The sequence below is a fragment of the Bubalus kerabau genome, chromosome 19 (genome assembly GCF_029407905.1).
Source record: "Bubalus kerabau isolate K-KA32 ecotype Philippines breed swamp buffalo chromosome 19, PCC_UOA_SB_1v2, whole genome shotgun sequence".
NCBI classification, from domain to species: domain Eukaryota; kingdom Metazoa; phylum Chordata; class Mammalia; order Artiodactyla; family Bovidae; genus Bubalus; species Bubalus kerabau.
Genome location: NC_073642.1, coordinates 17,201,908 through 17,226,087, shown reverse-complemented (window position 1 = coordinate 17,226,087; position 24,180 = coordinate 17,201,908). Strand labels below are relative to the sequence as shown.

Sequence of the window (24,180 nt, the reverse complement as noted above, 5' to 3'; positions counted from 1 at the left end):
TCAAGTTCTCAGACCAGTGTTTGAGATTTAAAGGACAACTCCAATTGACATACCATAAAAGCAGAAGTAGTATTTTTAAAGTGTACTTCTGGTAAACAGCTTTTCACACAATCCACTGTTCTAGTTAACTGAGACACATGTCCCCAAAGCCACAGCCCAGCTGAAGCTTCAACACATTTTATAACATGGCCACAAGTCTGAGACATAAACAGTCTGCATGCGTGTCTGCTTAACACACTCGAGTACCTACTTGAAAACCACTCAACTTGTTACCCAGCTGTCCTGGACTCAGTTCATGGTAATGGATTTAGCCGTGTATGTGGGCGATTTAGAAACTTTGGCCCAACTGACAATCTTGAGGTTAAAACCTCTGTTTTGGAAAACAGACAATTACTAAGAACATACGAATTGAAGACAATCTTAATACCACTTTCAAGCTTCCTGTCACAAACTCTATACCATGTTGTTAGGGAGATCAAATAATTATTTGGCCTTTTACTTATTTATTTTTCAAAAAAGATTTCCTAAGAGCAGTAAGCAATATGCTTTCATTCTTCAAAGTTCTTCAAAAAGGCCTTGGCACTGTGGTTTATAGGAACAGAGCCGACCCCTAATTAGACTGCTCTGAACTTAAAAGCAAACAGCCCAGCCTGCAGCTTCTTTCCTGGCTACACGGAGGCATCAAACAAAAGAATACGAAGGAAAACCCACAGGGCTGTGAGTGTGCATCTATTTGCTGCTTCACCTTTTAAAACTCGGCCACCAGAGCTTTGGTGAACTGTTATATACCATACCCATTCACCTTCAGCAGAGAAATCCAACAGCCCACTAGAGAGACTGGCCTAAGAAAATCAGCTTTAAAGAAGAGTTAAGAGGAGAGGCCAGGCCAAACTGAAATGAAATGAGAGAGTGGCTGAATACTCCAGGCCTGCCTGTTAAAGGAAGGATTCACCTTCCCGAGTTGTGTCAGCTTCTGAAGAAAGGGCTCGTCCAGCGCTTTTCCAGGGAGGGCTGTGCTGAAAAGCTTGGACTACCCTTCCTCCTGGAGACCGGTCTGAGCAGCAGAATCCACGTGCAGGAGAATTCTCAGATCCTTCTAAAGGTTAGGGGTTAGAGAGGCTTTTCTAACTTTAAGGAGAGCAAGGTCCAACTTCTTGCTATCATGTCAACACCAACAAAACAACAACAGCAGAAAAACATTTAAATACTGATAAATTTAGAAATTCAAAAAGGATTTATGCAACTTCTGGTTTAAACTCTCTGGGGACTGTGAGACAGGGCCTGGTCTGGACTGATAGAGCGTAGATACAAATGACTTGTAAGATATTCTCGGTAGCTGGTGTGATAACCACAGTGCTGGTTATACGGAACAAGACCAAAGCCACAAAAGAGAGCTACATCACCGTAGCTGGAGGGCTCACCTAACAGCAGTTTTTGTAAGAATGCTGGTAAACAAATCAACAAAAAGCAAAACCCAAAGTGCTGTGCATGGATAAGAACTGGCTTTACTGCTGAGGCTCTTCCACTTCTTTTCTTTCACCGGTTATATGTATTTCACCATCTAAGCAATGAACTCTAAATGTGAGAAAACTGCTTGTCCAGAGAGCTGCCTTTCAGGACAAAATCTCAAGATGAACCAGACCATCACAAGCAGTCTAAACTCTTTATGTTTCCTACTTGGGTTGAGGCTGGTCCACTTGTTTCTTTTCTTCTAATCAGGAGAAGCAACCTACCACAAAAGTACTCAGAAGCTGCTAACACAACAGAAAATAAATCCACAGTGATCTCAGTTATCATCTTGCATGTGTTTAAAGCAAACAAAACGGAACCGCTGGCAAGATCTGAAAACCCGAATGTAGTGGATTCCTTGCGCTGAAGGACTCCAGCGGCATTCCAGAGACCAAATTATTCGTGGTGGCTGGAAAGAACGGCTGACTTATTCAAGGGAAGCTTTACATAACTGCAAGGGGGAAGAAGTGGAAAGATGCTCTCCTCCTTTCTCTATTCAAGTTACCAAAATCCTAAAATAAGAGTCGAGTTTTGGCTGAGTTAAAACAAACAAATTCCCGACAAAGGGGGAACTCTGCTTTCACCGTGTGTTTGTTTTCCAGGAGTAAACTGCAGAGGAACCAACCTCAGGGAGGCTTTGCTCCTGCCCCTTGGCTATTTCTAGCGTCTGTGATCTTGACCACTTCCACCTAAGTCCACCAAAGGAACTCAGCTTTCACCACGACTATGACTTCAGACTGGTCCAGGTGTTTTCCAGTGAGGTCAAGAGTTGCTGACTTGTTTTAAAAGTTACAGCCTGCTGAATCTCTCAATATTTGCATGCAGAAAGATGTATTAAAGTGACTAGAGATGTCTGAAAGACAGGCAAAGACCAACATCAGCCATTGTCACACTGACCACAATGGACCAGGTGGCTGATCTTTCTAAACCGCGGGTCAAAACTGACTGAGCAGCCACTTGGGGTCTGAGGCTCCAGGGTCAGCAAACAGGATTATGTTAAACCAAGGAAAGGGCTTCCTAGGAGGTAAAGGAACTGGAGGGATGCTGTTGTTTCCTGAGATTCCTGGGAAGATCCCGGACATGATGGAGGGATGGAGGGAAGCGAAGAAAGATTCTGAGTCCTCAAATTACTCATAGTTTCCACTTCCTGCCAAGATCACAAATGGTGCTTCACACCCACAAACAGGCGCTGCAGGCCCTGTTCTTCAGGAAGCTGCAGAGAAGCAGCCCGTTACCTCTGCTCCTTGGGGAAGATGACGACACGTTGTTTCCTTTGCTTTCAAGCCTTGATTTTTCCTCCTCTTTTTACAAGTGGCAGGCTGCACCCTGTCACACACAGATCTTAAGGCCACCACTGAATGTTGAGCTTCTTTCAACACTAACCCTGGAGTGAACTGCAAAGCTACAGTTGAGACTGGGAGCCCCTAAGTTTCTGAGGTGGGGTGGTATACAAACTGAAAATGTTATTTTTGCACCTAGGTATATACTAGGGTAACCAGGCCCTATCCAACAGTTCCTTTTTGTCGTCTGATTCTTTCAGTTTAAACCTAAAAGCATTAACTCTTCTTCCTTATTGTGCTAAGCAGACCTAAGATAACTTGTGACATCTGTAGTTAGATCAAGTGACTTCCGTAAGTCAAAGAACTGCTGGCAGTTCTCAGGACAATACTTCCTCCCCGACCGATTCTCCAAACAGAAGACTCTTGTGATGACGCGCTATGCTATGCTAAGTCGCTTCAGTCGTGTCCGACTCTGTGCGACCCCATAGACGGCAGCCCACCAGGCTCCCCGGTCCCTGGGATTCTCCAGGCAAGAACACTGGAGTGGGTTGCCATTTCCTTCTCCAATGCATGAAAGTGAAGGTGAAAGTGAAGTCGCTCAGTTGTGTCCGACTCCTAGTGACCCCATGGACTGCAGCCCACCAGGCTCCTCCGTCTATGGGATTTTCCAGGCAAGAGTACTGGAGTGGGGTGCCATTGCCTTCTCCGATGACACACTGGATTCCATGAAATGGTCTGCTTCCAGAAGAAACAGACAACTTGGGTGACTCAACATTAAAATTACAAATTAAGACAAAAAACCTCCATCCTACTATTATAAACACTGTTAACATAGAACTAGTAGTTAATCCACTATTTTATTGATCTTCCATATTTTAAAAGCCTTAATAAAATATTGCTATATTGTGTGCTATCAAATATGTAAAATATTTAGCACAGATATTTGAACTATAATCTCAACATTTACTTTTGCAATGAAAGATAACAGTGAAGCTGTTCTGATGGATCAAAATATAAGCAATCAGGTGGATATTATACTTGCTGTTCACGTATCTACCTCAGCATCTAATTTATGTCTGTATTTATTTTTGTGGCTCAGATGGTGAAGAATCTGCCTGTGATGCAGGAGGGAGGACCTGAGTTTGACCCCTGGGTCGGAAAGAGCCCCTGGAGAAGAGAATGGCAACTCATTCCAGGATTCTTGCCTGGGAAATCCAACGGACAGAGGAGTCTGGTGGGCTACAGTCCATTTGGTCGCAAAGGGCTGGACACAGCTGAGTGACTTTCACTTTCACTTTTCATGCATAATACAGAGTACAGTATCTTCATTTTCACAGATAGGTAGGTACAAATATTAGTAGTTTTCTTTAAAAAAAAAAAAATGGCTTGCCTTGCAATCATATTACATTCTTCAATTAATTCGAGATGGAAGGAAAAATTTACAGTAGGCTGTAAATTAGTTTTAAAAATCCCACAATCTGTGGAACTTCCAAAACACCAGTTCCACAAAAACCATTCTGAAAACCACCGTCCTATAGAGCTATTTAATTGCTACACAGACCGGTGGCTGAGAACTTCAGTCTACAAGCCTCAAATCTCGAGTCAGGTTGTTCCCCATCAGCACCAGCCCCCCACAGGTGATTCTTTGTGGGTGGCTCAGTGTCCTTGGGCCACAGACATTTCCCAGAAGCTACACGGGTCCCCTCTCCAGGGGGAGTCCTGCAGACACGACTACCAACAGTATAGGCACTTCAACAGTCTGAGGTGCCCCAGCTCTATTTCATCATGGAGTGAGTCCAGTAAAAGAGAATTTCTATTTAACAGGGAAAGGTATGGAGGGAACAAAAGTGGGTTTAAGATGCCTGGTTAGAAGAGGTGCATTCTCCTCCATCAGAGTGGATATTCTGCTCTGGACAAAGCAGTCGAGTGCCAGGCACAGGTTCAGTTCTGAGTCACTGTACTCTAACACAGACTAACAATAATTCAACTCTTCTCACCTGAAAATAACGTGTATGCAAAAACCAGTGACAGTAATAAGATGCTTCACATACTGACAACATCAGACAACTTTCTCCGGCCTGCACTGAAATTGAAAAGTTTTCTGGAGCTACTTGTGGAAGTATATAGTGAGTCATCCACTCACTATAACCATAAACCTATGGTTCTCTATGAAAGTCAAAGAGTTGGTCGCTCAGTCGTGTCTGATGCTTGGAGACCCCACAGAGTGTAGGCTCCTCTGTTTATGGAATTCTCTAGGCAAGAATACTGGAGTGGGTTGCCATTCCCTTCTCCAGGGGATCTTCCCGACCCAGGATCGAATCCAGGCCTCCTGCACTGCAAGCAGATTCTTGACTGTCTGAGTCACCAGAGAATAGCACAAAGAAAAGCATTCTTTGGGTCTTCAAACAAGATTTTCCTTCTCTTTTGTCCCTCAACTTTCTGATAGTATTTCACATCATAACTCAGAACTGAGAGCTGGTGGGGTCCGCTTCTCGTCCACACTGGAGCTACCAGGACAGTGACAGGGCGACTCTGATCTTCCATCCAGCTAACTGCTTAAAGCCATCATGTTCTTCAATCAACATCAGCATAGTCTGCACGTTCTTCAGAGACCAGCTGACAAGCAGAAAAACCTTTGAAACTACCACTGAGATGACATTTACTTTTTTTTTTTAAACTCAGAGAGCCAATATTCAAGTACAGTCTTAAAAAATTCAAACAACACAGAAGTATAAAAAAAAACTTAGTCCCCTTCAATCTCTCCTCTAACCTCTTTTTCAAATTGTTAACAGTTTGGTGTATATATCCTTATAGACAATCTCATATAGCTACATAGCTACATAAACAATTACTATTTACTTATCTGTTTCCTATAATTTGGGATCATACACACAGTTCCATTTATTGCCTCTCAAGTTTCCAAAATGTCATGGAGATCTGTCGGTACCTGCAGATCTATTCCACTGGCTGAGAAACCACACACCTGGGGGCTGAGGTCAACTCACACCTGTCTTGCAAAAGCGGGTTCATTGGAACACAGTCATGCTCACATTTATGTCTTGTCTGTGGCTGCTTTTCTGCTACAAGAGGCGAGTAGGGTGATCGCCACAGACACCTAACAGCCTCTGAAGCCTAGTGTCCTAACTATCAGTTTCTTCACAGAAAAGCTTTTTTTAAAAAATTAATTTATTTGGCTGTGCAGGGTCTTAGTTGCAGCACGTGGGATCTAGTTCCCCAACTAGGGATCGAACCCAGGTCCCCTGCATTGGGAGCTCAGAGTCTCAGAGCCACTGGACAACCAGGGAAGTCCCCACAGAAAAACTTTGCTGATGACCTTTGAGCTATTCCATTTTTACCACTGGCCTAATATGCCACCTAAAGAATATATTATCTTTTACTGTTACATATTTAGCTCCTTTGAAGTTTTCCACAACATGAATAATGCTGCAATGAGTAAGTACCAAGGATTACACCTTTAGAACTCTTATTCTAAGCCACTGTGTAATAAGCAACTTGAGAAAGGTGTTTCTAATTACGTATTCCAACCACTAAAAAGGATCATGTGATGTGACAGAGGTGCTAAACATGGAAACATTAACACCGATCAGATTATAATATATAAATGCATCAAGTTAACACTTGGCACTTTTAAATTTACACAGTGTTACATGTCATACTCATGGGGAAAAAAAAGAGTAAGAGAAAGGTGCTAGGCACACAGGTTGCTCAAAGAATATTTGCTGACAAACAGCTTTTGAATGAATTACACAGTGCCTTGCAGGCAACTGATTTTTGCTGAATAAATTCATTTAAGATAAGGAACTCAAATGCATACTTATTGGTACTGTGTTAGTCACTCAGTTAGGTCTAACTCTTTTGAGACCCCATGGACTGGAGCCCACCAGGCTCCTCTGTCCATGGAATTCTGCAGGCAAGAATACTGGAGTGGGGAACCATTCCTTTCTCCAGGGGATATTCCTGACCCAGTGATCAAAGCCAAGAGTCCTGTGTCTCCTGCACTGGTAGACGGATTCTTTACTGTTTGAGCCACCAGACTTATTGATAGTTCAAAGTAAAATAAGAAATTCAGTCTGAAGTCACCAAGATCTCCTAGAATATTCCCTCAGCTCTTCCCCACCACAGAAGCCACTGCTCCTTCATGTATATAGAATCTAAATCACAGCAACCCGCCCATGACGCAGAACACTAAAATGTGTGAAAGATCTCCATGAAGATTCTTCAAGAGCCACCTTTATTGTTATTTTCTAATTTTTTGTTATTAGTTTTATTTTTACTGTCAGTTTTATTCAGTTATTTTTCAAATCCACCCACTGGTTGTGTGGTATTCTAAGAAGCAGAGAGCGTCTCCCTCAGACACGCGGTTTCTGGGCACATAGTGGCAGCTGGAATTGAGACCCCTGAATATAGTCAAGAGCTTTAAACTAAAGACTGTAACAGCCCTGCCAAAGGGCCTGGAAAAAGCCATGCACACCTGCCCTCCCCTGGATCTGGAGTGAGAATTCTGTGTTACCTATGAATCCAGGGTCCAGATTTACACCATTGTATCTCCTAGAACCCTGAGCTAGGGAGCTGTCTCTAGAGGTTTGGTGGAACTCCAATCTGGCAATGATGAAACCCTGCAGGATCCCACTGAAACAGACGCAGGACTGCGGCACCACAGGGTCACTGCGACAGAACAGGGACTCGAGATTCCCACAGGAGGGGAAAGCCTTATGAAGCGGAAGCCGAACTTATGACAAAAGAAACCCCAGATACCATGTAAGGAAGGTAAACCGCGAAGAAGCAGCATTAGCAGACGCAGGAGAAGATGCTGACAGTTATCAAACGGTTGAAAGGAATCAAGTCCCTAACGGAAGAACAGGATGTGCACTGCTTGGGGATTTTCTTTTTTGCATGCTCAGTTAGGTACTAGTTTTCTTAAACACTTATTTTGTTGAAAAGGCATTTTTAAGAACTATGTTTCATAGCAGAAAGCAGGTGTTCGGCCTGCTGTACTGCTGGGAGTTGCTAGAATATGAATTTCATGCAGCCAACCAAGAAATGTGGTCTCTCCCCATTCTTCTCTGAGGCCAACACTCCTGCCATGGAGAACAGGCACTTCAGAGCGGAGACAATTCTTTGCAGTGGAGGAGGAAATTTCCACAGCTCTCACTGGTACAGATTTAAAAGAGAAATGGATTATTTAACACACATGGGTGGCTCACTCTGCCATGCTGTTAGGCAGCCTCATCATATGTGTGATCTTAGAGGATTCTGGAGGGAAGAAGAGGCGCCAGGATGGTAGGTCAGGGGTGTTAACAGCGACGTCCTCCTTTTTACTTTAAGCACCTTGCGATGAATGCAAATTTACCTGTGCTCAATAATATCACTTATAAATTATATGTAGTTTCAACTAAAAGACAAACTCCTGCAGAAACTGTACATTTGAGAATATTAAAAGTAACTGATCAGCAAATAAGAAAATGGCAACGCTGACTTCTCATTCTAGAATGAGCTCTTTGGAAGTATAATATAGGACACACATGTAATCTTTTTACATTACACACACACACACACACACGGAGCAGACTCTTCTGCCCACAGAATTTCCAGGCAAGAAAACTGGAGTGGGGTGCCATTTTCTGTTCTAGGGGATCTTCCCGACCCAGGGATTGAACCCACATCTGTTGCATCTCCTGCATTAGCAGGTGGATTCTTTACCACTAGTGCCACCTGGGAAGTCACGTGTAGGAGGCTAAGAATGTTTTAATTGTAGATAAGCATACCAAAAAGGACCTGGTGACCACTGCCCCAGACAACCAAGTCACTCCAATACTGAGAAACTGTGTCTAGCAGCTAAGAAATCATCCTGGCGACAAGGGACTGGTGTACCAAGAATGAGCCCTTTTAAGAGCCTGAGCGCCACACTAACGTGCTGGGGACACCCTGGGCAGCGGCAGCCCTTCATCTCCTCGAGGTCGCACGGACCACGTGACAGCGCCGGAGTCCTCCACCTCCTGGTAAGTCACACACGACGGAGGGCATAAATGTGTGTGACGTCTGCCCACGAGGATGACTACAGACACGAGAGCTCCCCAGCGGCTTTCTTTAGGAAAAACAGGACAGTCGAACAAAGAGGGCTGAGACAACATTTGGAGTAAAATACATCCATAAAAGGCATTTTACGAACATGTGTGTGTTAACACCAGTTGTCTAAAAAGCACAACAGCTGCAGCATGGATAACACAGGTTCTGTGCCAGCTGTCCCTCCACTCTGCCTCTAAAATTTAAGGAAGCAAGCGACTGGAAATTATTATTGTAACTCTTGACTCTGCTCAGATACAGTTTTAAAAATTTTCAAATTTCAGTAAGTTGACTATCTTGAGTTAACATGTCGCTTGCGATATTTCACACAAATGACTGAAATCAAGACCAGGTCGTGACATCATGGTCTGGGCAGTGCTTCTTGGAGACTGGGTTAGTCACCGCTCGGTCCAAAGTGGTTACAGGTGTAACGTGACGCCCATCACCTCCGCCTTCTGGATGACTGGCCTTCACATCAGCCACGTCTAACCACAAGCGGCCTCCCTGATCTTCCCCGGCACGCACGATGAGCACTACTCCTTTCTGTGTGCAACCGCGTTTTGAGACATAATGCCTCATAGCAAGGGTCTGCAAATTGCAGTCTGCTTCCATACGGCCCATGGACTGCAAATGGTTAGTGGTGGAGTAAAAAGTGAGCCGAAGTGACTGACAAGGGACTGCTGGGGCGGCTTCGGGGTTTGAGGCTATGAGACGGTTTTCATGCTGACATGGACTTCCGGAATAAGGCAGTGGCTTAGGGACAACAGGAGAGGATATTTGAAATCGGGCTCTTGAGCAACATTAAGGGCTCCATATTCTCTTATCTGGAATGTGCGTCTCCAATGCTGTTTAAAGGAAGACAGAAAAAGGGCTACTTCTCCACATCAAAGAGGAACAGATAAGGGGTGGGAAGGACAGGAAACTAGAAACGAATGTTTCCGAGCCTGGAGCGTTTTACTGCACAGGAACACACGCATCTCTTACTTGCACACGTGTAGGCGTCTTTGCTGGTGAAGGGCTTCATGCACTGGCTGCAGACGATGGGACCCACAATCGAGATGGAACTGAAAGCGTGCCCGTTCACACTCTTCTTGTCCTTCTCCTTCTCTTTAGAGTCTTTCTCCTTCTCCTTAATTTTATCTTTCTCTTTTTCCTTTTCCTGCCAAAGAAAACAACCGATACTACATTGTTAACCAAACACTGGAAGGCCTCTCCTTCTAGAAGGCTACTGGGCTACCTGTGGTCAACAGTGGCTGGTCAATGTTTTGAATCAAAGTTAGGAATGTTGTCCTGGACATAAAAAAATTTTTTTATCAAGTTGTGTGCATTCGAGTTGCATTAGAAAAACCTTAGGAGGACTGGGCAGGTTGAACAGTTTTGTCCCTGGCTTGAAAAGTCAAAGTGTTAGTCGCTCAGTTGTATCTGACTCTTTGCAACCCCATGGACTGTAGTTTGCTAGGCTCCTCTGTCCATGGGATTCTCCAGGCATGAATACTGGAGTGGGCTGCCACTGCCTTCTCCAGGGGATCTTTCCAACACAGGGATTGAACCCAGATCTCCTGCACTGCAGGTGGATTCTTTACTGTCTGAGCCACCAGGGAAGCTATGCCAATAGACACGTTCATTGCCTAAGGGACCAGCATGGGCCGCTGGAGGAGGAGCAGCCTGCGGTGGCCCTGAGGCCTCCTGAAACAGCTACACCGAGCCCAGTTGCAGGCCGGGGAGCAGAAGAAAGGATGCGATGGTTCTGGGACCCGCCTGAGGGAGAGGTGATTGGACAGCGTGAAAAATGACTCAAGGTTCCCCACAACTGCTTCCCACCCATCACATACCCTCAAGAGACGGCACATACCTGCTAACTGCCTCCCCTACACTAGCCGGAAATATGAACTATCCCCCACATAGACATTTGCTGTTCTTACTAATTAAGAGCTTCAAGGTTTAGCTTTGGCCCAGTTTTCAAACTGGAGGAGGAGGGGTTTAAACCCTAAAAATGCAAAGAAACACTAATGAGTGCTAGATCCTTAATAAAATATCCAAAGCGGTCAGGGGCATTTCAGGTACACACCACCCTTAGGAGATGAGGACTGTGTGGTCCAACCATACACTCTTCATAAAAGGTCCTTCCCAGACACGGTTAGACAGACACTTGGCTGGTTAATCAACAGCAAATGAATAATTTCCTTTCAAACTAACTGGACCCTGAATTGCAATTTACAGAGGTAGGAGGAATGCATTTAGTAGTGGTCGTCCTCACCAACTTTAGGGTACTCATTTTCCAGGGCATATAACAACAGTATTGCTGTCATCCAAAACAATTCCTGAAAAAGGAGATACCCCGAAGTCAGGTATCCTGACAACTACCAAAGGCCTTATTTTCAATCAAAGTCTTCTATCTACATTATTTCATGATTCAATAACTCTGAAGTGAGTAGGGTGGGTGTTATGCCTCCCATTTCCTAACTGAAAAGATAAATAACAAAGATAATAGCAGGCAAGAGCTGGAACAATCATTATGCGCCAAACACTGCAGAAAGCAACTATCATGAAATTTCTCATTAACAACCCAATGGCATGTAAAGACCAGCTATGATTTCCATGTAACACTCGAGAAGCCAAGGCTGAGATGGCTCATGTACTAGAGGTCACACACCAGTAACTGCCCAAGCTGGAGCTAACTTCCAGATCTGCCAACTGTAAAGCTCAGCTCTTGGTCACTGCACTCTACTGCCAAGGACTAGAGACGTTTGTGGACTCACAGAATGTCACACAGCAAATGATCTGCAGTTAAAATAAAAAGCCCAGGTCTTCTGACTCTGTATTCAGAACCCATCTGCTATACTGAAATGGTGAACATTTGTTAAGTCTGTGATTCACGTAAAGTCCTTTGTTAATAGCATGCATATAATAAAAATCTAAGAATCAAATTGCTACACTTTAGAACTATAAAACACAATAGGAGAGGAAGGGAGGAAAAACAAACCACTTCACTTTATAAAACAGGAAACTGTTCTGAGTGAAAATTTGTTAACTGCTAAAGTATCTAAAATTCTAATAAAAATCAGTATGAAGAAACTGAGTTTTTCTAATAATTTTTCTTTGAACTAAATTTTGCTAAAGGCTTCTCATATACAAAATGTTAAACTGAAAAGCACCTGACCTTTTTGCTCAAGAAAGCTAAAAAAAAGTTGCTCTAAGAGTTAAGAAAATCTGTGGGCAGCTAGCTTACTCTCCTAAGCCTTGCTATTCTCTTCAAATCTGAACAGATAATCTCCCCATCCTTTGCGAGAATCCCAACCAGCTCCTCCAAGGATGAACACAAAACAAAACAACAGACTCCACTGTCTCTCCCTGTGTTGGTCGGAAGCTAGTGCTGTAAGGAAGTCAGGCGCTTACCTCCCCATGCTTTGGTCCTATGAATCTCACTGTTATGAGGGGTGCTTCATGAAACCGGCCCCATTTTGCCGACATGATTCGACCCCCATGCCAGGAAATATGCTCTCACGGGAGGAGGGGCTCACGCCGGAGGGGCAGGGCCTGGCAGTTTTGAGCTGCCATTAGAGCAACCACTAGACAAACAGTAAGAGGAAGCTGGGGACTGGTTGAGAAAAAGAACGGGGGAGGGCTGAGGCTGTGGGTTTCCTTAAGATAAGCTTAACCGTTTGCATGCTGCTGGTGCAGCCTGCCGCCCAGGCACTGAGGACCCAGGGCACGACACGCAACAAATTCCCCTGCACACGCTGTGCGGGCAGTGCTTAAGTGGCAAGACGGGAGCTCTGGCAAAATTGAGGCGGATTTTTTTTCTCAATGCTGGAAGTTAAGCAACACATCTATTTAAACAGATGTCCTCATTTGAAAAGCCATACATTTCTAAAGAAAACTTTTTTGGTGAAGCCGCCTATGGAAAGGCAGTGATTGGCTGTTTTCTGAAGTTTGATTTTTCCAGGTTTAACTCCTGACAAAATGCCTTAAACCTGTGTGCTGAGGAAATGGAAAGTAATAATATTTAATGGGAATAATGCAAGAACAACTACACTGGGATTCTATGAGGGGAAATGATATTTTGATTCTTCTAAACCTACCATTTTAGACAAGTAATTATGATTAAAAAAAAAAGAACTCTCTGGAAAACTGTGAAGCATGCTATCATTAAGCAACTGAAGAAACAAGAGAGATGATGATATCTAACATTGCTTTAAGTCTTGGCAAACACCACTTTACCCTAGTTGGCACCTTTGAAAGGCTAGCTGGCACCTTTGAAAGGCTAAGATGTTTAGTTCTTTTTTAGACACTTCACGGGAACTGGGAGGTGATGTTGAATGTCTTGTCATGAAGCCGGGGAGTAGATTAACATCTGTGCTGGAATCTAATCCTTGCATCCAAAAAGGCCTACTTCAAATCAGATTAAGAATTTGTCTCAAACATCTCTGACCATCTCCTACTCGTCTGCAAAGAGGAAAGCTTAGGGAAAAAAAATCGATGTGACAGGATGGTTTAGAGGGGGTCACATCCCACTCCCGCTGTAATGAGGACATTTTATATATATGTACACACACACAGACACACATATACACACATATATATTATGTATGTGTGTCTGTCATGTTATGAGTCTGCAGCAAGCAGACTCACTTAACAGGAAACTACTACCTCTTAAAGATACTAAAACACAAAAGCAGAAACTGCCTGCCAGTCTTCCTGTTTTATTTCCTGTTTAGGTTCTCCCTCTTTCACACACACACACGACTCAACATATTTATCTATTAACTCATGCCAGTTAATGAGAATTCTTGGAAGGACCTATAAAAGATTCAGTACTCAATTTCCCCCAAATTTCTCATACTCACATGGCTACAGATACGAAAAAAAAAAAAAAAATATATATATATATATAGTGTGTATTATGTTATCCGTATAGTATATTATATATAGAGTGCTTACACTAAGAAGGTAGCGCTAACAGCTAGCGTGGCACTTCAGTTTTACACGTTATGGAGATGTGACGTCATTCAATGGCAAGAAAAGCAGCAGAGCCAGCACCACGACACCAAGAAAATATCCACTTATTTTTATGTTATCCTTTTAGAGAATCAAACTTTTCTGAATGGAAAAGCCCTCCTGTGGGTACAATGGCAAAGACAGACAAGGTATTTAATGCAACTTAACATAAAATGTGGGGCTCCCCTGGTGGCTCAGTGGTGAAGATTCCCCTGCAATGCAGATGTGGGTTTGATCCCTGGGTTGGGAAGGTCCTCTAGAGAAAGAAATGGCAACCCATTCCAGTATTTTTGCCTGGGAAATCCCATGGACAGAGGAGACTGGTGGACTATAGTCTATGGGGTCGCAAAAAGAGTTGGACATGACTTAGTGACTAAACAACATCATCATCATAAAATGCATTACTTCACCAATTCTCCTGTTTCTTACTATCTTTTGGTACATGTACAAAAGCTGAGCTATCCTTTGTGAGGACCAAACAATCTTATTTGAAGTGAGCTGGTAACAACGATCAAAGGTGACTCTTACGCTTCTTAATAAACTGATAATGTGGCTAAAGGGGTGCCTGCACCCTGGATAATGTAAAATGGATCGCAATCCAGGGTTACAGATTTGTAACTTTTGGAGAATTTCCATCGCTAGAGATAGCACAAGCTGCCCGAGACCAAATCTTGGGGCCAAGAGCCTGAAAGGGGAAGCAGTCTCATTGCAAAAGAGTGCAGTCACTCTAACAAAGAGAAGCTGGGAGGTGACAGGTCACCTGAAGACAGCCTGCTGCTGCTGACGGGCTCACTTGCACACAAACCACCTTCTTTTTGCCTGCCCCCTTTCTCTTCAGCCCTCTCCTAGCAAACTCCAGACTCCAGTCCTTTGAGGTTATTAACAAAATTAAAGGAAAAAGACATTGTGCAGCTCACTCCTGCTGAAGAGTGAACATGAAATGAACAGTATTACTTGGCAGAAGTCAGATCACAAGATATGACCTGGCCTGTGACCTGAAGCGTACTTCTCTGTGCCGCGGTTGGCGAAATACGGAGACTGATGCGAGATGTTTACATCTGCTTGTACTGCCTCGCCAACGCCATCAGTGGCGGATTCACTACTCGGCCCCTAAGCTGGCGTCACGAGGGAGATGGGTGGAAAAGGGGGAATTCTCCACTTCACCCTGGTCTTCTGGTTAAAAGTTTGTTTGGAGAAAAGATTTCACAGTTTAAAACCAAAATAAAAGGCAAGAGAAACACTTGAAATCATCCGAACAGATGGTAAAAATCGTCCAGGTAAAGACTGTGTGCTTTGGCTCCTCCACCTGCTCGTCAGCACCTAGCAGAACGCTGACCCCATTCAAACACTCTTGGCCAATTAACACTGCTCTTTCAAGGAGGCCTTCTTCTGTTGATGCCAACCAGTGGCCAAGCCAGCTGCTAAGACAGACACGGCTCTATTTTGAGCCCTGCTGCCACACAAAGAATAATAAGGGTTCTACCCTCTTTAACCTTAACTGTTTTGAATTATAAAACAAGGCTAAGCATGAGGTTAACACTTAAATATGAGACTACTCTAGAAACGGTTTGCTAGACTCTTCGTTCATCTTTCAGTTTGCCTACTTTCTGTCCATTCTGCACCTGGGCAGGTGAATGAGGAGAAAACAAAATTGTGGTGGCAGGTTTTCTGGAAAAATTTGAGTGATGACCAAACCTAGTATTTGCTGAAAGAAAAGAGATCTTACCTCATTTACAAACTTGGTAATTATGCACCTGTGTGTATGCATATAACACACAGATACATAGTGATTCCTGGGCAAGAAATCCTTAATTGAGTCCCAATTTGTTTCCTACTACTTTTGTTGGAGGTTAGATGGGTGAATAGAAAGAGTGTAGCAAAGTGAGAGGCAGAAAGTTTTCCCCACTGATCTGAAACAGAATCTTCCAGTTTAGCAATGGGAATTAGTATAAGAAAGTTAACTCTTTTTTTTTCTTTCTAAAAATACATTTAAAAAATATTAGAAGAGTATTTATTTCTAATGTGGAATTATTACAGGTACTTTTTATTTCTGATTTTTTTCCCAGGTGAGGTACCTTACTCCTAACAAAGGGAGATAATATCTACCTTACAGTGTGTGGAAAGGATTAAATCAAGATAATACATGGGAAGCTCTCAGCATACAGTAAAAACTCAACTGGTAGTGTTATCTCTTATTGTGGTTTTTCTTGCTGTTAGTTTTCTTCAGATATTAGCCTCCTGCAGCCAGCATCTCTCAACTCAATTCCACAGGACCCCACCGTGTTCATTCGTCTCCGGGCGTGTGCTGTGCCCCGAGCCTACTGAGGGCTGGCTGAGGGGGTCACCCAGAAACGCCTACGGTAGTACTCACCTTGCTCTTTTTACTGCTGGACATTTTGTTCTTGATGTAGCTGAACGTACGACTGACTTTGGTTCCGCTCTTTATTTCAAAATCTTTCTTGGGGCTTTGTGGCAGGAAATTAAAGTTCTCTTCTGTTATACTAAATAGAAAACAAAGGAGTTTTTAAAAAGATTACAGAAGATGGTTTTTTAAAAATTAAAACTCTTTGTAACCATCATTGTCAGGTATTATTTTGGCTACAAGTCACAGGCAACTTATATGCTCAGGTGCAAATGGGAAAAGGGGTAAGAGGTGGCCAGTGGCTGCTGAAAGGTTTTATATAATAATATCAACCCAACAATAGGGCACACCACAATGCTTATGTCCTGTTGTGAAAACTTGGCTAAATTTTCTTATGTCGGTTGTTAGTGTTTCACTAATGGGTTTTCAGGGATCTGATGCTAATTGTTGATTAGAATTAATGATCAATTAGTCATTAATTACTTTATCTGAAATTGCTTAACCTAAAACAGCACCCAATGTATAAACTTCTTTGCATTTTAAACAGGTGTCTAAAAAGAAAGCCACAGATGCAAACCAAGGAGTTTTTATGACTGAATGCATATACAAGTTCCCTCACAGCAGAGACCACACCTTTTATTTAGGTTTCTGGCACACTGGACCGTCAATATGTGAATTCAGTTATGCTCGATTTAAGGAGGGAATATACTGAATGGTAGGTAGAACTGACACTGAGTGCAGAAAGATCTACTAGAGGAGTTTCACAGAGACCTGGAGGTGCTGACCTACTTGTTTAGGACACCTATTTCCCAAGCCCATCCATGATGGGTATCTCCAGACCCTGGGAAACTCACAAAGGTTGAGTTCCTCAAAGAGTGCGGGGCCCTTGTACACATTATCATTTATGTACACATACAACTACGTAGAACTGTTACACACTACATCATCTATTATACAGAAATCCATTCAAACTACTTTTCCTAGGGTCCCAGAACAGTTATGCTAGAAGTTTTCCATTGGAAAAGTAGTGTTTGCCCCGAGGGCTTCTGTGAGAGCAGAGACAAGCAGGACCACATGGGTCCTGTTCAGTAGCTCAAGTCTATTTATATTTAAAATACTGCTTGAAATATAAAGCAATCTGTTACCAAGGCAAAGGGGAAATGAAAATCACTGCTCTAGAAAGAACAAAGAGTAAGCAGAATATGTTTAAGTGCAAACAAGAGGACTCATATTGACAGAGTTCTGGATTACTGGGTCACAACTGATGCCTTTGTGAAAAGGCAGGCAACTTATAAGACACTGCAGGGCAACAATCAGAACCCCAATTATGCTTAAAATCGAATATTTAATCTCATAAGCTTGAATAATAAACAATGAGTCAAAATAGCAATCTTTTGCCTGCTCTTAAAAACCAAGTCACTTCCCTGGACAAAGATGCGTACTGTCTGAACCTACACAGAAGACAATAGCTTTAAAGCTTACAAGGGCTAAGCAGGCAGCAATACTGCGTGAATAGCAATACACACACACACACTGTGAAACAAAATGTTCTTGGACTTAGAAATTAAAGATTCCCGTAAGCAAAGAGTGCAAAGTTCATAAAGTTAATACAAGTGTATCCTTATGTGAATAAGTGCAACCAATCATCCTTATCTATAGGATGCCACAACGAATAAAGGTAGAAAACTATCCAGGACATAAATTTAAAAACCAATATTCCAAATTTATCAATCAAGGAAGTAAAATTCCAGTAAGTTCAATTAACTTATTTTGCGTAAATGTGTTAAGACATTTCAGATTTCCTTTATTTCATCTTGAGAAAAGGAGTAGCAAAATAAACGTATATAGTACCTCCCAGTCAGATTAGAGCTGGTGCTGTGGAAGGGCCGTGTACCTGGAAAACAAGAACAGCAGGAAAAAATTAGAACAAAAGCATTTTACCTGGGTAACAGATAAAATGTTTAATGTTTTTATGACTGACACAGATAAAGCAAAAACAGCCTCTGAAAGCCAGTGTGGGGTGCTTTTCCTTCTGAGGGTTTGGAAGAAGGAAAAATTAAAAATGAAACCCTCAAATTAGAACCGGAAATTGGCAGCAACTGGCAGTGAATTTCTCATGGGGAAAATTTTTTTAAATCCAGGATTCAAGTAACCAAAGAAACCCCAAAATGAAACAACAAAATGCTCAAATGTATGTCTAATTCCTGTTCTTACGAAGGTTCATCAGAGTCCATAGGCCATCTTTCTGAGATGCTGTCAGAGGAGGAATATACAACAGGAAATGACATGTCATTTTCTGCATGCTGTTAATCTTGTGTGCATATATATCTATACTAACAGTCTAGCTAATATACGCCTGACATTTTCCTGAGCATTCCTAGAAATGGATTAGAGCATTAGGAAACCAACAGAAAAGAGCACAGACCCAACTTATAAGGTCTAGGGTTTGCCACTAATTTGGGGTGAGATCTCCGGACTTCATTTCTTCATCTCTGAAATAAGGAAGATAAAACAGATGCTAAGGGTCTTTCTAGATTGATACTGATCAGATGAGTAGGGCAGATATATTATTCTTCCTTCCATAACCATCAGACCATAAACTGAAATGAGTCATTACATCAATAGCTAAATAAGACAGGGCATTAAATAGAACAAATACAGAAGTAATGATACCATTATTTTACCTATGATAGGTTAATGACAAATGGTTTCCAAGTTTTAGGAGATCAGGTATAGAAACACCTTCTGTGTGTGATTCCAGGTAGACAAAGGTTGCTCTGTGTAACTACTGTTATAATGTGGACAAAACACACTGTTTTCCTTGAGGTTACTGAAACTTCAATTTGATAGAGATTTGAAAAATGTTCCACTACCAGATTATCAACATTTGAAACTCTTAAGAACTCCCAAATTGTTCCAGATTTTGAATAGAAATGCAAAAGTGAAGTCATTACTAACATGTAGCCAACATGTGTAAATAATGCAATAGAAACTTAAAAATGAATTCAAAGGCTTCAAAAGATCGCTTTTATAGTTTTTCCTTTTACTTGTTTGGGGTTCTCCTTCTGTTTCATTTATGATGCACGATAACAACAGCCAGGAGAGAGAGGAAGAGTAAGACCTGGGACCTGTCTTCCAGTTCTGCGTGATCTGGTGAAAACACCAGCATTTAAACCTCAGAATGCCTTCACTTACCTAAACCAAAGTCAAGAGTGTGGTTTAGATTGTGGGCTTTAAAAGTTTTATACTTAAGGAGCTCCGAATGACAGAAGCACCATCAAGTTCTCTGAGGCTGCCAGGATTCTGCTGTACATGTCATCAATTACCTAGTAAGTTACCACCTTAGTAATATGAACAAAGTAAAAACAAAACCCATAGAGAAAAACACCAACCAGCAGAGAGCCTGGCCAAGACTAAGCTCCCAGAAGGTTTCTGTCAAATAAACTAAGAACTCAACAAATACTGTGAGAATCTCTAACTCCTATAAGGATTTCCAACTTTCTTGCTGCTAAAAAATACTTCAATTCATTTTAATTCATTTACTATAACCTCTCAGGTATGGTTCTGAAAACAGTGATTAATTCACCAATGTTTCTAAAATAAATGCTTCTGACTTTCCCGAAGTGTCAATTTTTCAGAGCATCTAAGAACATGATATAACCAACGTTACTTCCATGATATAATTACAGACAGAAGTGAAGAAATCTGTCATTGAATTTAGCCTACTAAGTACTATTGCAAGTAAAGAGTATATTTCAACAAGAGCTTTTTTGTTTTAAGGCATGAAACAACCTGCAGACCTAATACAGTGACATTCCAGGACTGGAGCTGTTAGGCCGACATAGTATTTATAAAAGCGTGTTCCATGGAACACTTGTCTCCTGAGACGTCACACATTGTCTTGCACTGTGGTTTACCTGGTTAATACATTTTGGAATCACAGCATATTGAGCACTACCTTCAAAATTCACAAGATACACATAAGCCTTTGAAACCTGCTTAAAATAGTTTCCTAAATTTATATGGTCGAGAACCAACCCTTCCCCCCGCCCCACCCCATCCCTCTACCCCATAATTCTCACTGTATTTTTGAGTTTAAGGAACACATTTTGAGGAATGCTGGCTATTTGATTCAAGGGTTTCTTTGAGCTTCTATACTTAATGATGACATTATGTTGGATTAACTGAGTAACCAGTGCTGATTAACTGAATAACTGGTCATAATTTTATATTAGTGGTAGAAGAAATACTATTGGAAACTTAGTTTTATTTGTCATGCTAACCTATTTCCAAGCATATTACAAATACTCAACAGCCTTGAGAATTTGTAAAAACTCAAAAGTTGCAGATGGAGTTTCCAACTTCCCTCCTATGACAACTGGTATGGAGTGAAAATCTTATGTGCCTATACCAAAGGCATTTTACTTGTGAAAAAGTATTGAACATATAAGATATTCATTTGTGCATAAGCCACTTTCCTTTAAGAACAATGCAAAAATGCCACCTTGATGTTGATATTGCTAACTATTAAATCTTAATATTTAAGTATTAAATAAATACTGCTCAAACTTAGGATCAGCAAATGGTGCTGAATTAGGATGCTTAATCATATTTATATTATAATTGCCTGAGACTAATACGATTTATATGAAATGAAAACAATTTGTTATTTAGCTTTATATAGCAAGTACTTTCTCCATTAAAAACAGCAATCCTGGAATCGTCTAGAAATCTTGTACAACTGAAAAGAGTAATTTTCATGGGGGTCGGGATTCATTTCCTGAGTTTACTAAAACTAATACTAAACTAGGTTATTATTAAGTAATGATATAATAATATGAAACCTACAGTGTAGTGAAAGGATTGAAAACTAAAAGTTTCAAAGGAACTTCTTCCAACCAATTAATTCATGTGGTTTAATCTCAAAGAAAAGATATTCTTAAAGAGACGGCCTGGGGTAGTTCCCTGGTGGCCTAGAAGTTAGGATTGGAGCTTTCGCTGCCGTGGCCTGGGTTCAGTACCCGGCTGGAGAACTGAGATCCCACAAGCCATGCAGCACAGCGCCCCCGCCCTGCCAACAAACAAATAAAAAACTGACAAAGATGGGGGAAAAAAGGTGAGAAGAAAAAAGCCTGACAGTGACTTTTAAATGTCACAGATGGACATCTAGGTATCTGTCCTATGAGACAAAAGAGGCGAAACAATGACAATGAAATTTACATGACTGAATGGAACGTTTTGAGATGTCAGTACGCAGCGTTACAAAAGGCACAAGGTGGGGTGGGAGCCCCTTATGCCTTTGCAGGTATCTCTGTTCTGAGACGATGTCTCGGGCCCTGGAACTGGGTCACTGTATCAGTCAACATTGGTGGTATACAAGACAAAAACTTTATTCGTTTATCCAAATTCATTTTCAAAGCAAAGCATGAAGGCGAATGACTCAGCAGTGGTGACATGCAGGAGGATAAAAGCCCCGCAGTCTCTTAGTACCAAGCCTACGGCATTTTCAGCGCTGGTCAGGCCCTGGAGAGCAGCCACTGGACCCCAAAGTTGCTTACTTACTATGCAACTCCTCCTCCTCATCACTGGAGTAAGAAGAGCCAAGAGAAAAGAGAGTTTTAGACTTAAGGAGGAGAGGTGAGATGCTGACGGAGAGCGAGATCCGCCGTGCTGGCCGCATCTGCCGCTGGGCTGAGGAACAGGTTAACAGAAGACATTAGCGCCTGCGGATCACACCAGAACAAAGACCACGGTGCCGAGAACCATGCCACTGGCCTGAAGGATGCCAGCAGAGGCTGTCTAGGCCTCTTGAAACCATCTATTCACATTTCCATCTTTCTTTCTCAATATGCAGAATGTAATGTGGCTTAAGAAAATGCACCCAACAAAGACACGTACTCGTTAGATTATGAAAACAGGAAGCGCGCTACTTTTCACAGCCATCATTTACAGCTGGAGTTTTCTTCCCTCCCCTTCAAGGTAAGGAAATGCCTTGCATGGTGGTGTTCCTCGGGATTCCGTATCAGCTCTCTTTCCGCCCACCCCAAACCTCCTCATTCACTGCTGCCTCTTCAAGTACAATCTGCAGGTGATGCAGTGATGACTCACAGCTTTCTATTTTCAAGTCTGGTCTGTCCTTTGAATTCAAGCCTCATTCATCTCACTGCCTACCTGTGGGCAGACATCCTACAGCAGCTCAAACTCAACAAGCACATACATCAACTCAGCCCCTTCCTCCAGACTTGTTCCTCCTCGTTTACTCTGTCCTTTGGTGAGTGGTTATCTAACATCTAACTCGTCATATAGGACAGAAACCTGGACACTATCCTTGAATCCTTTTATCGCCTCTCACTCAGATCTTTTACTTCTGTCTTCTAGAATTCTCTGAACATCAACTTCTCTACTGCCACTGGTTTGCACCTGCTTTGGACCAGCATCTGCTCTCAGCAGAACTCTGCAAGAGCCTTCTACTCACCTACCAGCCTCTCCTTCCCAACACGGTCTTCAGTGAGGTTTCTCTGCCGTGTCAGAATCAATCAGTCGATTTAACAAAAATCACTCCCTTGTCCTCAGACAAGAAGCCCAGAGTCCTCAGTCTAGCTTTCCACCTGCTAACAAACCCAGTGATTTCCTCTTGGTCTTGACTTTGGTATCACTTCTCCCCAGGGCTTCCCTGGTGGCTCAGACGGTAAAGAATCCACCTGCACTGCGGGAGACCTGGGTTCGATCCCTGGGTTGGGAAGATTCCCTGGAGGAGGGCATGGCAACCCACTCCGGTATTCTTGTCTGGAGAATCGCCATGGACAGAGGAGCCTGCTGGGCAACAGTCCAAAGGGTCGCAGAGAGTCGGATATGACTGAAGCGACTTAGCACGGTACCCAGTTAGGCTTCTCCGACCCCTCAAGTCTGGGGCTTCTGAGCACCCAATGTTTCTTTCAACTACTGCATATATCATCATCTGCTACACTCAACTGTTCTCATGTCCTTGAGCTGAAGTGTGGGGAGAAAAGAAATCATATCTGGAAGGTCACGCCTCTCCTTTCACTGTCTCGCCTGGTGCCTGGCAAAGGACAGGTTCTTAACCATTGACTAATTTAACAATGAATAAATGAATTTCCTTTTGTCAGGCTTTCTGTAAGGTCAACATCCTAAATAAAATGAAAGAAAAAACCCTGTACCTACCCAGCACAAAAGACACTCCACACCCCAGACAAATGCCGAGCGATGGCAGACCACGGGGTGTAGCCACAGCTCCTAACAGAGTGCGAAGAATGCCACAAATTCACGTGCGTTGGCTTTTTCAGCAGTGGCAGTCCAGTGCAAAAGCAAGATACCATTTTAGTGTGTGTTCTGCAGTGTTCCCAAATGTGAAGCATATATAAGGAATGAAAATAACCTCTCTTAATTACCCAAATCTCAGAGTATCCCTTCTTCTGTCACATGATCATGGATCATAAAGAAAACCTACTTGTAGGAATAAGGAGTATCTTCAACATGTATGGAAAGAATATGTTCTGCTAACACAGGGGTTCAGTTTTAAAATGCCCTCAAATTTAATGACCATGAATATATTCCAGCCTCACAGTTTAATCAAAAGGCCAATATTAAAAGTCAATCTGGGGATTTCCCTGGTGGTCAGCGGTTAAGAGTCCACTTTGCAATGCAGGGACATGGGTTTGACCCCTGGTCGGGGAGCTAAGATCCCACCTTCTGAGGAGCTTATAAGCCTACACACCACAACGAAATATCCTGCTTGCTGCCTGAGACCTCACGCAGTCATAAACACATATTTTTTAAAAAGTCAATTTGCTTGACCGAATATCTGTTCTGATGAATTTGTCAAATATTATCTTCTCCAAATAGAACTACCCTAAGAAAGTAAATGTATTCCAATAAAGTCTCCTCCCACTGTCCAGTTAAGAGAGAGAGACTAAGCACAGAAAGCAG

At 42.4% G+C, this 24,180-nt stretch overlaps 1 protein-coding gene across 5 annotated transcripts in view; it reads right to left on the bottom strand.

Annotated features, from left to right (window-relative positions):
• Window positions 1-24,180, bottom strand: part of AKAP13 (A-kinase anchoring protein 13) — a 322,447-nt gene that overhangs the window by 42,139 nt on the left and 256,128 nt on the right. For all 5 annotated transcript variants that reach the window (XM_055556686.1, XM_055556687.1, XM_055556685.1 and 2 more), the window contains 3 exons: window positions 18,085-18,127; window positions 16,243-16,372; window positions 9,858-10,032 (listed from right to left, as the gene is read on the bottom strand). In XM_055556686.1, the coding sequence (XP_055412661.1) occupies window positions 9,858-10,032; window positions 16,243-16,372; window positions 18,085-18,127 (348 nt within the window). The remainder of the gene's footprint in view (window positions 1-9,857; window positions 10,033-16,242; window positions 16,373-18,084; window positions 18,128-24,180) is intronic.